Here is a 16392-nt window from a genome sequence, read left to right on the forward strand (position 1 = left end):
ATGCATTGCAGCTGGCTTATTTGAAGTATTCACTTCATTATTCCCAGTGTCCTGCTACATTATTGAGATTCACCTTTATCATTATATTTAAGTTTAAATCATCAACAAGTGAGTTTTGTGGTACACACTCAAACACAATAACATAACTATAATAAATTGTATATTTTATATTAAAAAGTTCTAAAATTACATTGTATACACAATCAACATGGACAAAATTTGTCCATGAAAATGACTCAATAATTATATTTTTCTGCATTATTAAAGTAAGAAGTCACATAAACAAGTTCAAACAGCAACTAGAATGAAAAGTTGCGAATCACCTGCAAAGTAGTGTGGCAAATCTTCAATCAATCACTTCAAACCTCTAACTACACCCCTGGTTCTAGAGTCTGATAGGTTGTGAAAGAACTACCTAAACAAGGGCTGCATTACCTAGCATGCCATGTAGTTTGCTGTGGCCTAGTGGCAGGACTCTTCATATACAATTCCCGTCTTAGAGTATATTGTATTTGAACCATTTTCTATTGGGCTTGAGGAGTCCTTTGAAGCTGTGTATAGATGATAACAGAGGTGTCTTTACCATGTAGGTGAAGGATTGGCGTACTTCAAATGTATTTGTTTACCTCTATTAACAGATGAAATGAAACTTAGATGTGGCTTAGGGGATTACTCAGTGAGTAAGAGCACTTGCTTTGCAAACATGCAAACATGAGTTCAAATCCCTAACACCCACATAGAAGTTTTATGTGGCTGTAGGTGCCTACAACCCCAACACTATGGGGTGAGGTAGGTAAATATATCCCCAAAGTGCTCTGGTCAGCCACCCTAGCCAAAATAGCAAGGTCCTGATTCAGTGAGAAACTGTGTCTCAAAGCAATAAAGAGGACATAATACAGATAGATACCTGACCCCTTGCTCTGGCAGCTACATTCATACACATAACTGCTCATACCTGTACACACATGTCCATGCACTACATGCAGATGCACAGATATCACATACACCAAGAACATTGTCAGGTAACATTGTTGTTAGGAATGCTTTCAGTTTTAAAATGATCAAATATACAAATTTCTTCAATTCCATACAGAAAGAAAGCTGAAATTTTCATCCTGCATTTCCTCCAAATATCTCTACTGATGAATCCCTCTCTCTCTTCATGCTTGCTCCAGACAAAATGGCTGTGACTTATTAGGAAAATGAAGTAACTAACCTTAGGCTCAGTTCTGTTGATGCCTGTGAGGAAGAGGAGATCAGCCAGGAAGAGGCAGATGGAGAGCTGTAGGTGGAGTGTAGTGCTGGTATTCTGGATGGGCTGGCACAGAAGAAAGGTGACAGCTGCTAGGAATAGGCACAATAGAGAAAGACTCAGTCCCACGTAGGTGATCACAGAGAGTGCAGAAAGCAACGAGTCTTCCTAGAAGCCACAGAAGAATACTTCAGAGTCTCCACATATACACTACAGTCATCATGAATATCAGCACTAAGAAGCCTGGGGCTTTGCCATGTCGCGTTATCTGTTGCACCATCAAGATTGAGATTAGTGCTTGCACATGTTATTCACTTAATAAATATTAACTAAATGAAACATGCATGTGGAAGTACACAGCATGATGGATATTGAATAGTAAAATAGTTAATAAATGGGGGCTAAAGTGAAACAGGGGAGTGCACATTTAAATTAGATACTAAAAGCCACAAGTGTTAAACATTCTACAAGGCTGACTTACTGACTGAAACCTGTGACTGTGGAGAATTAGAACATTGCAGAATAGCAGTAATATTATGATGGTTGTTTTTAAGCCCTGTGATAGTATCTATTACTACCAGTGTACAACCTAGCATCCTTATGTATATTCTGTAAATCCTTTTGAAACACATAAGCAGACCCCTAACCTTTATTAACCAAAAGGCTCAAAATGTCTTCAGCCTCTGAGGCTGTACTAGATTTCCAAGCTTACTGTGGGCCACCTATATGATGTTCCACAACTGTGTTCGAATTGACTTCATCCATTATATTCTTTGTTCTCTTACTATAAAAACCTGGGGAGTTGGGGATTTAGCTCAGTGCCTAGCAAGTGCAAGGCCCTGGGTTCAATCCTCAGCTCCAGGAAAAAAAAAAAAAACACCTCGTATTTAGAGTAATAGGAATTTGTTTTTCTGGGTCATTGTCACTGATATTTGGCCTTAGAATAAGTATTTTTAATTCCTATGAAGTGGGAGCTTCGATAATTTTGTTATTTCATGTTAATAGGAAGGTATTAGGTGAGTTTCCTTCCACTTAAATTATCTCAGACTCAGTTGACATCTAAAAATTCTAGGAGGCCATGCTGAGTCTTTGATGATAGCTAGTTGCTTTAGTTTGGTTCAACCAATATCTGAAATGGAAAATTTAGATATAATTGTCTTGCAAGTGAAGTAATGCCTTCAATTCCAGATTCTCTTGGAACCTACTACTTTGGGGTCTGTGACCTCACTTCCCAACATATGAGGGTTTTCCTTGCTAGGTTGTGCTTACTCCAGACACACTTATAGAAGCGTCAATTTCCCCAGCTTTGCTTAACCCACCCACTTAATGTTTCCACAACTGTATTTCTTAAAATGACTTGAGTCATGATTTTGTTTTTCTATTACTATGAAATTTTCATGAAATGCTACCACTGGACACAGCTGAAATAAAATTATGGAAGAAAGGTTATGTGTTATACCCAAGATCCACCATCCTACAGTTATAATAACTCTGAACTGGATGTTCTGCACTGATTCTAAGCATTTCCAGGAGTGCTATAAGACACATATACCCAAAGTGGCAATTAACTTGTAAATACTGAATGCATTAGCACCCATATGGTTCCCATTTTATCTCCACAATCTACTACTGGTATTTATTTGGACATTCTACCAGGGGGAGAGAAGCTACCAATGTACCTTTGTAGGGGTTCAGAAGTGAAATGTTTCATCAGCTTGTGTATTCAAAATTGATTCCCCAGTTGGTGGTATATGTTGGAGAAGTTACAGAGCCTTTAAGAGATACACTTTTTTCAGAGGGTATATGTCACTCTGGGGAGGTGTTGAAGGTTTATAACTGAGCCCCATTTCCCCTTCTCTTTTGATTTCTCTGCTTCCTATCTGTGGACAAAATGTGACCTCTCTGCTTCCTACTTCTGATGTGATGTCACACTTTCAGTGCCATGATGGACACCATCCCTTTGGAACCAGGTGGCCAAATGAACCTTCTTTAGATTGGTTTCAGTCACAATATTTTATCACAGTAACAGCAAAGTAACTAATAAAACACTTGACAAAAGCATGGCCCTCCTCTTTCATGGATGGTCGGTATATTAGATCAAGCATGTATCTTCAGGAGGGCTGTACATGGAAGAGTCAGTGAGGAGGAGGGTGGAGTACACATTCCTAGCCAGTCAGTTCAGTTATCAAACTTTGGCAATCAATCTTTCAATGGGGCTTCAGTGAGACAACAGAGGTGGCAACAAGTTCACACTCAACTGTTATTAAAGGTGTTTCTTGGAATCACCTCTCATCAAACCTACAACCAATTAACTTATTCTTTCTGGATATCTTTTATAGACATATATTAAAGTGAATATCACTTTCATTGTTGAGACCTGTGAGACTTGATACCTCAAGGGAGAAAGCCATGAGCACAGCAAAGCTGGACAGGTGGAAACACTTGCAAATGGTATAGGAGTCATTGGTGTACATGTGAGAACAGCTCTTCGTGGACCAGCTGCCCCCTTCCTCTGATCCTTCCCAATGGACACAGAGATGTTCTGCTCTTGGATCAATGGGCTGCAATGAAAACAGTATGAAGGAACATGATTTTTGTTTCACAATTGCAACTTTTCTTTATCTTTAATTAGGATATGTGACATTGGCTTGCAAGTGTGATTTAATGATTTTCCTCCTAATCTTTCTTATCCTTCGCCTTTCCTGATCATTCTATCTTTGCTGCATCTCTACATTTTAACTTTTCCACTTACATTAATCTGACACAGCCTGGACTGAGAAAGCATATGTGGGGACATTTCACATCCTCTCATCTCACATAGATTTTTGTTTCATTATTTATTCTCTGTCTTTATGCATATCTCAGTGCCCTGTGCATTGACTTAGAATGGACTTACCAGTTTCTTGTCACTGACAAAACAAATGAGGGGCTGTAGTGAGAGATCACTACTTAAAGAGAGATGTCAATTGCCTCTTTTGAGTCTCCCTTTCTGCTCCAGGCTCCCCCTGGAAAAGGCTAGTCCCTCTTTCCTACCTCTGACTCTCAGCATGCTCAACAATTCCCATGGTCCCATTGCCTACATAGGTTTCAACATGATAATAGTTTCCCTTTGTGGAAGTACACATGTGACCTAGCATTTCATTCTCAGCTTTTTTGAGGTGCTACTCACAAATAAAAATGTATATATTTAAATTGCAGGGTGTATCCATAGATTTATACAGTATCAAAGGAATGCTAGAGCTGTACAGGCTGGTTTTATGTCAACTTGACACAGCTAGTCATCAGAGAGGAAGAAACTTCAGTTGAGGAAATGCCTCCATGAGATCCAGCCCTGATGCATTTTCTCAATTAGTCGTCAATGGGAGGGAGCCTCGGTCGTAGTGAGTAGTGGTATCCCTGGACTGATAGCCCTGGGTTCTATAAGAATGCAGGCTGACCAAGCCATATGTAAGTAAGCCAGTAAGCAACACTCATCCACAGCTTGTGCATCAGCTCCTGCCTCCAGGATCCTGTCCTGTTTGAGTACCTGTCCTGACTTCCTTCCATGATTAACAGTGCTGTGGAAGTACCGCTCAAATTTTGCAACAGTAATCGAAACCCTAACTAAGATAAGAACTAAGCTAATAAGCATATAATTTTAGTGATTATCTTGGGAAAATACTAAATTGTAAGTATATGTATGCAATGGTAACAATTAACAAAAGAGACCAGGAATGTGAGAAAGAGCAAAGGTGGGGTGTGAGAGAGTGTGGTGAAGGAAGGAAAGAGAAGGGAAATGAGGCAATTGTATTTTAATTTAAAAAATGATATACAATGAGTATGTGGTACACTAATTTCTTCTGAGTTGAAGCATTCCATCCTTGAGATTCAGAAAGTGTATATCTCAGAAGTCTCAGGAAATTCCTGATTCACAAGGCCCCATCCTTTCTTGAGGTTATAAAAGCTTTGAGGATTGCTGAGAAAAGGAAACTTTTTGACCTTTAGGGCTGCCTACAAGACATGTAGAGATCTCAGGGCTTCCAAGTTTCATGAGTCCTCACCCATGCTAGGTTGGTCCTTTTGTGAAGAACCTGTTTTCTAGATGTCTGTGCTCCTATGAGTAGCCACTCACTCTTGCCCTAACCATTTCATTACTTCACTAAATTGGAATTTTCATGTCTTGAGGGTTCCATATCTGGGGTGAATAGGCATTTATACTCATCTCTTTAGGAAATGCATCATACAATAGAAGGATCAAAATACATTAACATGAAGGGTGTAATGCAAATTTAATATGTATGAAATATTAATATGTATGAAATATCATTATTTATCCTAAATCATTTATAATTAATTTCTATTAATAAAAGTATTTAATCCTCTCAAGATTCTCTCATATTATTGCTAAGTCACATTAAGTCTCCAAAATGTTATAACTTAAAGTTTGATTTTATAGTCCATGTTTCCCCATTTTCCACAAAATCTATCCCCTAGTAGGCTCTATTATACAGAAACTAAGAATTCTACTGTTTAGCTTTTCAGTTTTAGTGAGATCATAAAGGTTTATTGGACTTGACCTTCAGTTGAGACACTTAAAGGTAAGGTTATTTTTGTTTGTTTGTTTTTACTGCTAGTTTTATTTTATCCTTTCCCCTGTGTTGACTACATATGTATTCGACTAAAATGCAAGCATTTGGGTATATATATATCAGGGTTTTTCTTCATGGTTTTATTTAAGGTCTAAGGATCTACCCTAAATCTAGTTCATTTGAGGTCAGAAGACACTCTCCTAAATCTCATCTACCACTTCTTGTTGCAGCCCACATAAAAGGACATGGAAGAAGGAAGATACTGCTTTTATTTTTGCCTGTTTACTCTCATTCTCTGTGGCAAGTTCATCTATCCTGATGCTGAAGCATTCTTTCACTGGTGTTAGAATATTACTTCTTCAGGATTCCAAAGTAGACTGAAGACCAGCAGCTCTCTAGGACATGGCTGGGACTCTATCACCAAACTGGGATTGCTTGAGACATCTGGTCTCATGGACTGAACAACTAATAAAACAACTAATGGATCCTTAGCCTTTTTGTCATTCTATATAGTTCTTTTAAAGTACTCTGACTAATATGTTCCCTTTCTCTTTCCTCCCTCCAAACACTTCCACTTACCCTTCCTTGATGTCTTTCAAATTCTTGGCTTCTTTTTTCCATTAATCAATGTTATGTCACATGTATATGTATATATATTTTCCTAAACACAACCTACTCAGTCTATATAATGTTACTTCTATGATTATTTTTCAGCTCTGACCATTTGAAATTATATAACCCAAAGCAACATCATATTTTATTATATTTTTTTTATATTTTATTTCTATATCCTGCCCTGGATGGATTAAGTATTTTCCCACCAAGTCTTGGTTACTGTGACTAATGTTACTGGAATTATGAAAGTACAGTCTCTTTCCAAAATCTTGGTTTCTATTCTTCGGATGTATGCAATAGGGGGATTGATGGATTCCATTGTAGTTTCCTTTCTCGTTTTTTGATAGGTTCTATATTGTTTTACTTACTGGCTATATATTTCCAATTATGTTGTGCAATGAATGACTCTCTATTTTCTACATTCCCATCAATACACACACTTGAAATTTTAAAAATTGTGTAACTTATATTGAATGTCCTCTTCACAATTCCATATAGATGTAAAGTGTGCTCTTATTAGTATGTCCCCTCACACTCTCTAATCTCACTCACAGCCCTAATGACACTAGCTTTCCATAATCCCTTTCCAACATTAATGTCTCTTGTTTTGTTTCAATTGCCACTGAATTTAAATAGGACTATCTGTGTGACCAAAGGCTTTGGAGTACCCATTTGAACCTAGAGGTATGTGAAAACATCTTTGATCGAATACTTCCACAGTGGAAGATTGGGGCCTGTGAACTCCTTTTCTGATCATGATTGATTGACTGTTGATATAAAAATACAGATAATAACAGTAATGAAATTACACAGGATTAAAGTTTCTCAACGTTTTGTAATTTCTCTTATTTTACAATGATCACAGTTAGATCTCATCCCTTTTTAGAAATTTGATTAGACCACCTTCCCCTTTAAACACTTCACTTCATATTACCTCAGTACTTAAGAGAATTAACTTCTGTTACAGAGGACCCAATTTCTATACCCAGCATCCACATTGTGTCCCATAACTGTCAGGAAGTCTAGTTATAGGAGATCTTATACTCTGTCTTCTGTGGCACTATATGCTCTTATGCACAGATGTCTGTGAAGGCAAAACACTTATGCACATGAAATAAAAATAAACTTTAAAGTTGTTTTTAAAGGATGATTTGAGAGTAAGCTCACCTGAATATTTTGTAAAGTCAGGAGTACAGGTTCAGACAGGACAGGTTTGACTTCTGAACGAATGGCACCACTCACAATAAGAGAGTTCAATTTCACTTTCTGCATTCCTTCTTTGTTACTAAAAAAGGATCCATTTAGAAACTTCCCAAGGGACTGATATGCAATAAGAGCAACTGCAGTCTCATCTGAAGGAAAAAAGATACAATACAGGGTTGGGGATTTAACTCAGTGGTAGAGTGCTTGCCTAGCAAGCGCAAGGCCCTGGGTTCAATCCTCAGCTCCCCCCAAAAAAGATATAATACAAAAGATTGATACACAAATGTCTTACATGTGGACCATGAAGTAAGCATACTGTGTTTAGTAAATTTACTAACGAGCATCCCTTAAATTGCACATATAACACACTTTTAGTACTGATAGGCATGTAATTTCACACACAGATACACACAAATTTATATATGTACATACATATATACACACAAAGAGAGAGAGAGAGACAGAGATTGAAAGGGACAGAGAAAGAGGGAGGAAGGGAGATGACACTATGTGTTGTCTAGTATTATGTCAACTTGACACAAGCTACAGTAACTGAAAAGGAGGATTCTCAAATGAGAAAATGCCTCCATAAGACAGATTGTAGACAAGCCTGTACGGCATTTTCTTAATTAATGATTGATGAGGGAGAGCCCAGCCCATGATAGATGGTGGCACCCTTGTGCTGATAGCTCTAGGTTCTATAAGAAAGCAGGTTGAGCAGGCTGTAGGGAGGAAACCAGTAAGGAGCACCCTCCTTAAACTCTGCATCAGCTCCTGCCTCCATGTTCTTTCCCTGTTTGAGTTCCTGCTTTGACTTCTCTCAATGATGGGAGTGCAAGTAAAATAAATCTTTTCTTCCTCAAGTTGCTTTTGGTCATGGTGGTTCAACATGGCATTACAGACCTATCTAAGACAATATATATGTATATAAAATCACATGTATATATATATATATATATATATATATTTATATATATATATATATGCACATATAAGTGTGTGTGCACACGCACATGTATGTGTGTGTGCACACGCACATGTATGTGTGTGTGCATGTGTGTGTGTGTGTGTGTGTGTGTGTGTGTGTGTGTGTGTGTAAAACATGGTTAGCAATTACCTGTGATCCCAAGGACAATCAGACTAAGGAAAAATGCATTACCACCTTATACTTCAAGTTCCCTCAAAGTTATCTAATTATTCATCTTCACTCACTCTCTACTCTTCTCTATCTATATATACCGTCCTTTCTTCTTTATACCTCTCTCCTTCCCTCATATTTTTTCTCTATCTTTTATCCCTCTTTTCTTATCCCTCCTATTTTCATGGAATTAGGAGTTAATTTCTATGTTACATACATAAACTCCAATTATCCATGTGTTTTTGTTATTTTACAGGGTATAGATTTTACTATATTATAGAAATCTTGCTTTTTGATTGCATGTAAAATTTTAAAAAGTTGTGCGGGTTTATAGTAATGACATTTTAGATAGTGAACTGCTTTATAACCTTAGAATAAAACTTTTAACACTGTAAATATTAAACTAGTTTCTGTAGATGTAACCATCTTGTTAAATAAGAAACACAGAGCCAATTGCAGAGTTAAAAGCCAAGAGGTCAGAGCAATAGTTAAGAGCTATAAGCCTTACCCTTCACTGCCACTCCTGTCCTACCCTCAGCAAGAGACCTACTTCTGTGTGTTTTTCCTTTTTATAGACTTTTTGTTCTGCCTTCTCATTGGTTGTAAACCCAACCACATGACCTTCTCATCACTGCCTGTCTGTATAGACCTCTAGGTCTTCTATGGTTGGTATTGAGATTAAAGGCATGTATCTCCATGCTGGCTGTATCCTTGAACACACAGAGATCCTGCCTAGCTCTGCCTCCCAAGTGCTGGGATTAAAGGCATGCACTGCCACCACCCAGCTTCTGCTCTGGCTTGCTCTGACCCCAAGGCAACTTTATTAATATGCAAATAAAATCACATTTCAGTACAAATAAAATATCACCATAAGTTTCTGTTGATGCTCACTTGATTATGGCAAAAAAAAAAATGTGCTGAAAAACATTTGTCTAGTTAAATACTAACTCCTATAGTGGTGTTAGAGCTTCCAGTAGAAAATTAAAGATGAGTCTATCTATTGAATGTTGGGAGGTTCAACTCAGAACAGCATTCCATCACTGAGATAGATAGTACAGGGAAATTTGAATTGTTGGTGAATGTTTTCCCAAATATAAAAATCAAAGCAGTAGGTCCCTATCCCAATCATGCCAAAGCAGAGATCAATGCTCTTTGGGCAGCCTCAGACCCACCTCCTGTTTTTAGACTAAAATCAATCACCACCTCTATTATTATTTACTACACTTTTAAAAATCAAATCATTGGGGGCTAGAGACATGGCTCAGTGGTTAAGTGCACTGACTGCTCTTCCATAGGTACTGAGTTCAATTTCCAGCAACCACAAGGTGGCTCACAACCATCTATAATGGTATCAGATGCCCTCTTATGACATGTAGGCATACATGCAGACAGAGCACTCATACCTAAAAAAAAATACATAAATAAAATTAATAAAAATAATTTAAAAATCAACTCATTGATAGATCTTTATATTCCTTGGATTTACAGATCTCAATTAGTAGTGATGATGTAGGAGTATTAGAAATTTGTAGATTAAATACAGCAGAAGTGGCCTCTCTTTCAAGATTACCAGATCTTTCTATTTGAAATTGTTTATATGCATTTTTCCTTCTTTTCTTTCTTCCTTCTCCACCCTTTCCCCCTTCTTTATTCAGACATTTATTGAAGATGATGTCAAACCCAGCCTGCTCTCTGTCTTTGCATGGGAAGTTTGATTGATGCAGACATGGCCCTTTATCAGCACATCATCTGTGCCTGCATTTACAAAAACAAAACAAAACAAAACAAAACTCAGTAAAGTTGAATAGTTATGACAAAGAGACAAAGAGCACCAATCTTACAGTATTTACTGTATTGTCTTTTTAAAAAAATGAATTTGCCAAGATAGAGAACAACTGAGTAACTGCTTTAATAAAAATAAAGTGTTTCTAAAACAAATCTCGAAAGCAATAGTAGGCAAGGCAATGGTTGCCTGGCACTGTTGAATTTTAAGATGATAGACTATCATACTGAAATTTGACAAGCCTGTCCTTTGTCAGAAAGCACAGCAGTACAATTCTGCTCTTACTTTAGTGTATGCTGCAAAATATGCTGTCCTTATAAGAGCCCCTCCACTTTGGCTCTTTGTATGCCTAACAAGTAGTTATGGAAGATCTTTTCTACCTGCTGCTAGACTTCCTCTCCCTGAGACACTGTGAGTGTATGGCCCTCCGCCCAGTCACTAAGAAGGAGAATATGCTCATCTTAAACACATTACCTCTACTCTTGTTTTCTTTGAGAGCACTAGTGCAGTCGATCTTCATCGTGTTATTTCCAGCTTCCAGAAGAGTCATATTGTTGCACCTCTTCGTTTCATACACTGAATGTAATGAGAAATTGAGTTCTTCCACAATTATAGCAACAATAATAATAATAATAATAATAATAGGAAATACTATTACTAGTTGTTAATAATTTGATTGTGAAATGTCTCCTGATAAGGCCCACATGCTGAAGGCTTTGTCCTCCGTTGGTGGTTGATTGGATCTTGAGAGTTAAGTTAATCAGTTGCTTCATGTGACAGAAGAATATGGGCTGGAGAGAGCTACATCAATATTATCATATATAAGAATCCAGATTGTAAAGAGGATTGGACACCCTTCCCATTCTTGGCATTTTCCAAAAAAAAGCATGCACTATACACACTTGGGACAAGTAGGAATTGTGTAAACATCCTGCAATATGTCATGGGCTTCATTACCCAGGTCTTTGGGGATTCTATTTGAGGCCTCTAACATCATCAGTTTATTTATCTATAACTGGATTAACAGATTAATGGTATTTTTGTAAGATTCTAGAAACTAGTGGGTAAGCTGGAGGAGATAAGCCACTGTGGGTTTCCTTTTGAAAAGTATATCTTGACCCTTGTTTGTTCTTTCTGCCTTCTGCTCAGCATTTGGTAGAACCATGATATTCTACCAATAGTCTCACTGCACACAGGCCTACGTCATGTTGGCTTTCTCAAAAGAGTCAAATGAAAAGCTATGAACTAACCATGCTCACTCACCATCAGGTAAACCTTCCATGCTTGAAGTAGATTTACTCAGCTATTCTGTCATAGTGATGAAATATGACTAACTCATCCTTAACTCTCCCATGTATGAGGAGAGTGCTACTCATGTGGTTGTTTCAAATATCAAGTCTTCAGTTCTGGGAAATAACAAATTCTATTCCTCATAGGCCATGAGTATAACAGGACCCAGTCATTTTCATGATGCTACAATAAATCAACTTGATATTTCTTACCTATACCCAGTGTAGAATTTTCACCCTTCGTTGGTACACCTGAGTAGTCATTCAATATGTGGCGTTCCACTTGGTGAAGTACTGTGGTAGCTTTCTTTGCAAAGTTCTCTTTGGATTGAGTTTCACTCCATTCTCCCTTTCCAAAAATATAGCCAATTATATAGATTCTTAATAAAACTTAAGGAACAAGGAATGTGACTAAGTTTTGCTGCCTGGTACCAGAAGCTAACAACATTAGCCATTGTGCTATGGGATGAGAGATACATTGTTGACATTTTATGCAAGTCTTTGACTGAAAGATGAAATACTATAAATCCACCACAAAGTTTCTCAATTTCCATGGACATCTTATTGTAGTTAATTCTCAGTGATAGAAGGTTATCTGGGACATGTTAGGAGGGTGAGATATGTCACAGTTACAGATACTTTATGAGTTAATTGTAGGTATAACATCTCCCCAGATCATGACAACAAAAGTTACTATGCATATATTTCCAGGTTTATCTGGGACAGAGGACAAAATAGACTGTGAATGAGAAGTACTCTATAATAAGAATGAGTATAGTGCTTATGCAAGAGAATCACACAGCAAGACAGACTAGATGATTTCCAAACCAAGATATTGCTCCACTCACCCAAATATCTGCTTGTGTTCCTATTTTCTTCCCATTGTTCACTGAAAAAAATCACATTTAAATCAGATATGGAAAACACCACATCTTCACAATTATTTTCCAATCATCCTCATGTTGGATATATTCCTGGTTGCTCTGCAGCCCATCCATGTTCTTATTGTTGTTTTTGTTGCTGTTTATTTAGTTGGCTTTGGCATTTTTTAAGAGAGAAAGAACATATAGTTGTATGTATAAGGAGAGGAGAGGATCAAAGAGAAGTTGTAGGAGGGAAAAAACATGATAAAATATATTCTAAAGATAAGGCCTCAAAAAATGTGTTTTCAAAATAAATTCTCAAAAGTAAACAAAAACATTAAAAAAGAAGTTGAAAATGTACCCTACAGCTGAATTTTAAGTTATTTCTTCCATCATAATATACATGTAAATGGTCTTTGTTCATATACCATGCTGTTTTCTTTTCGTATCATTTTCTACCTCTCACCAAATCCTTTATCATTCCCAAGCCCTTTCTATTATTGTGATGCATTTTTACGTTGGATCTTAGACATGCTTTTACTATATTAGCATTTTAGAAGGGAAATAGTATCTTTGTTGTGCAGCTATGTCCTCTGAATTGAAACCTGCTCTTCTGGATAAGACCCATTAAAACTCAGTAAGTAAACAAAATTCAAAAGCCTCAAAGAAGTTTATGAAACTTAGAATATTCTCAAGCCCCTCTTCTCTTGGTTATATAAGCAGTGGCAATTGCTAAGGAAAGAAAATTCTCTAGTTAGATCAGATGAATTGCCTTTAGAAATGCATTCAGGGAGCTCCATACCTGTGGAGAGTTGTAATCCCTGCTGTGTGGACTTGTTGAAATAGCTCCTATTAGTAACCACTCAATGATACTCTTGTAAGTAACTCTAGTAAAATCACTGGCTCAGTAAGTTAGATGTGAGTAGAATCATTTCTTTGATTTACCAATGGTGTTCTATATGGGGTGAATAGATAAATTATTCATATCATCCATGAAAAGTCATAGGGCACCAACAAAACCAGAGATCATTTTGAAAGCAACAGCAGTGTGGCCCCTATGTTGGATTGTGGGACATGTAACAGTGTCTGGTGTTTGTGATGATGGATGTCTGCAGAGGCAATCCCAATATGGCTACCTTTCCTCAAATAGTAAGGCCTGATATGCCTTCTTGCTGTAGTGGTGGTGGCATGCTCCCTGTGATTGAAGGTAGGATATGCAACTGAGGGTAAGCTGTCTGAGAGTGGAGTGTCCGTGGAAGGAATCACAGAGTGGCCATCTTCTACTTGGTATGTAGTGGCAGGCATCATTGATGACTGGAGTCCATGAAGCCACTGTAGGAATGGCCACCAATCTGCCAATGGAGTAGAAAACATATTACAAGCCTTGAAATTAGCATATGTGGGAGGAGGTCATAAGCAATCTGTGGCATCCATTGCTTGACCTTTGTTGTATGTATAAAGACATACAACTAAGTTCAGGTCTCTTCCCAGAAATAGTCTGGCAGATTAGAGAGGAATCATACTGAGAAAGAGTATTGCGTTAGTCTCTTGATTTGGCAGGGAAAGTAGAAAAGTGGGAATATAAGATGCAGGTATTGGCTATTTCCTAGACCTGGCTGGATTAAAAAGTAAGAGACTATAAATTAAACCTGTGGTTAAAAAATAAAACCCTGCCTGGGATCCAAAACATTGGACTCATAGAAAAAAATAAAGTAATAAATGCAAGATAGCAAGATAAAATTAGAGAAGATAGTATCAGGTTTGACTTGAAACAAAAAGGAAGAAAAATGCACAATTTACAGTCAGACAACACTTATATTAATAGCTAAGATTGAAAAACAATGATAATCACAGTCAGACAATTTTTTATTAATAACTGAGAGTAAAAAACTATGATAGCCAGGTGGTAGTGGCACACGCCTTTAATCCCAGCACTCGGGAGGCAGAGACTTGAGGATCTCTATAAGTCAAGGCCAGCCTAGTCTACAAAGCGAGATCCAGGAAAGGCACAAAGCTATAAAGAGAAACCCTGTCTCAGAAAAAAAAAAAAAAAAAAAAAGCACCTAATGATAATCATCTGACATGGACTAGGGAAGTCTTTTAAATAAACAAATAAAATACAAAAGACATTTTATACCCTTGCTAGTGAGGCTGTAGAAGAGAATGGTGGATATAATCAATCTGAGTACCGTGAAAGCTAAAAGTTTTTATTATTATTATTATTATTATTATTATTATTATTATTATTATTATTTCATATCTATCCAGGAGACAAAGAATGCATAATCTGAAAGTCAAATAAAGTGTTTAATGGGATGTCATAGAGAAGCTGTTGGTGACATCTGTTCATCAGCAGGTAAGGCCTCATTAACAATATTGATTGAAACACACGAGAAGAAGGGCAGTCATTGCTGAGGAAAATAGGTATTAGAGAGGTGTCATTTGATGTCCCGCTAATTGGCTCTTATAGGACGGTGTTCACAGATTTCACAAAGATGTTGATCTATCAGGTGACTTGGACCTGACATGGACCTAAGAGGAATTTGAGGAGGGGAAACATTAAAAGTTATTGTATGAAAAAAACTTAATATAATTTTCTAAATTGTTCACTAAAATCAATTTGTAAATGAATGAAGTACTTTTTCAAGCAGCGTTATTTAAAGCATGATATTCTATGTGACCTGAGCAGTAAAATATATTGTGAATCTTGAGAAGCTGATTTGTCATTGCTGTAGAAAGAAATTGCACACAAAGAAAGGCTGGGAAGTATTAGCATGAACTCAAAGTTTACTGTGAATACACATTGACATGTGAACTGAATTTGTTATTATTTCAAGATAAAGAAGCTGTGAAGTTGTGAAGAAAATCAGAGCTGTCCATTTGTAGAGCAAGGGAAGAGACCTGTACTGGAGACAAATTTGGAAGGTTTTTATTTGGAAATGTTTATTTGATCCCATGGATTATTTGGCATTGCATTGCAAAAGATCAAATACAGCAAAGGCATGAGGGATGAAGATATAAAAATAACTCTAATATTACAGCCAATGGTAGCATAGCTGTCATAAGCTCTACCCACCAACCTCCCTTTGCATAATGGAAAAAAATGTATGTATATACTTACCATAACAATCAGGATTATCAATATCAATAATGCCAGCTACCCAGTTGAAGATAGGGTATTGTACTATACAGCTGCATACGTAAGTTCCAACTTTATTTTTACAATATGACACATCCTTGCACACCAGCACCTCCAATAGACACTCATTAATATCTGCAAATGAAGAAAAATCACTTGCTTTCTCTTGCCTGTAGAGTTTCTACTGCTATATTTCATTTGCAAATTTACCAAACAGTAGCCTTTGTTCTTTGTTAAGATAAACCAATATGATAAAGATGACAGTTCTCCTTAAATTAATTTATACACATAATGCAATTCCCCTTCAGAAACTGTTTTTTGTTTTTTGTTTTTTGGTTTTTTTTTTTTTTTTTTTTTTTTTTTTTTTTTTTTTTTTTTTTTTTTGTGTGTGTGTGTGTGTGTGTGTGTGTGTGTGTGTCTCCAAACACATACCAAAAGCAATTTAAGGAAGTAATGGCTTATTTTGACTTGTGATGTAAGTGTGGGAAACAGTTATTGATAACAGGAAGACAGCCACAGATATGTGAGGTAGTTGGTCACAT

At 37.0% G+C, this 16392-nt stretch overlaps 1 protein-coding gene across 1 annotated transcript in view; it reads right to left on the reverse strand.

The window, feature by feature from the left end:
* Adgre3 (adhesion G protein-coupled receptor E3) overlaps positions 1–16392 on the reverse strand; it is a 39667-nt gene that overhangs the window by 14209 nt on the left and 9066 nt on the right. Inside the window, exons 4-11 of the mRNA XM_036170495.1 lie at positions 15833–15985; positions 13848–14063; positions 12697–12737; positions 12062–12197; positions 11034–11135; positions 7603–7787; positions 3646–3813; positions 1217–1420 (exon numbers count right to left, since the gene is read on the reverse strand). Of these exons, the coding sequence (XP_036026388.1) occupies positions 1217–1420; positions 3646–3813; positions 7603–7787; positions 11034–11135; positions 12062–12197; positions 12697–12737; positions 13848–14063; positions 15833–15985 (1205 nt within the window). The remainder of the gene's footprint in view (positions 1–1216; positions 1421–3645; positions 3814–7602; positions 7788–11033; positions 11136–12061; positions 12198–12696; positions 12738–13847; positions 14064–15832; positions 15986–16392) is intronic.

This window comes from Onychomys torridus, chromosome 21, assembly GCF_903995425.1.
Source record: "Onychomys torridus chromosome 21, mOncTor1.1, whole genome shotgun sequence".
NCBI lineage: Eukaryota > Metazoa > Chordata > Mammalia > Rodentia > Cricetidae > Onychomys > Onychomys torridus.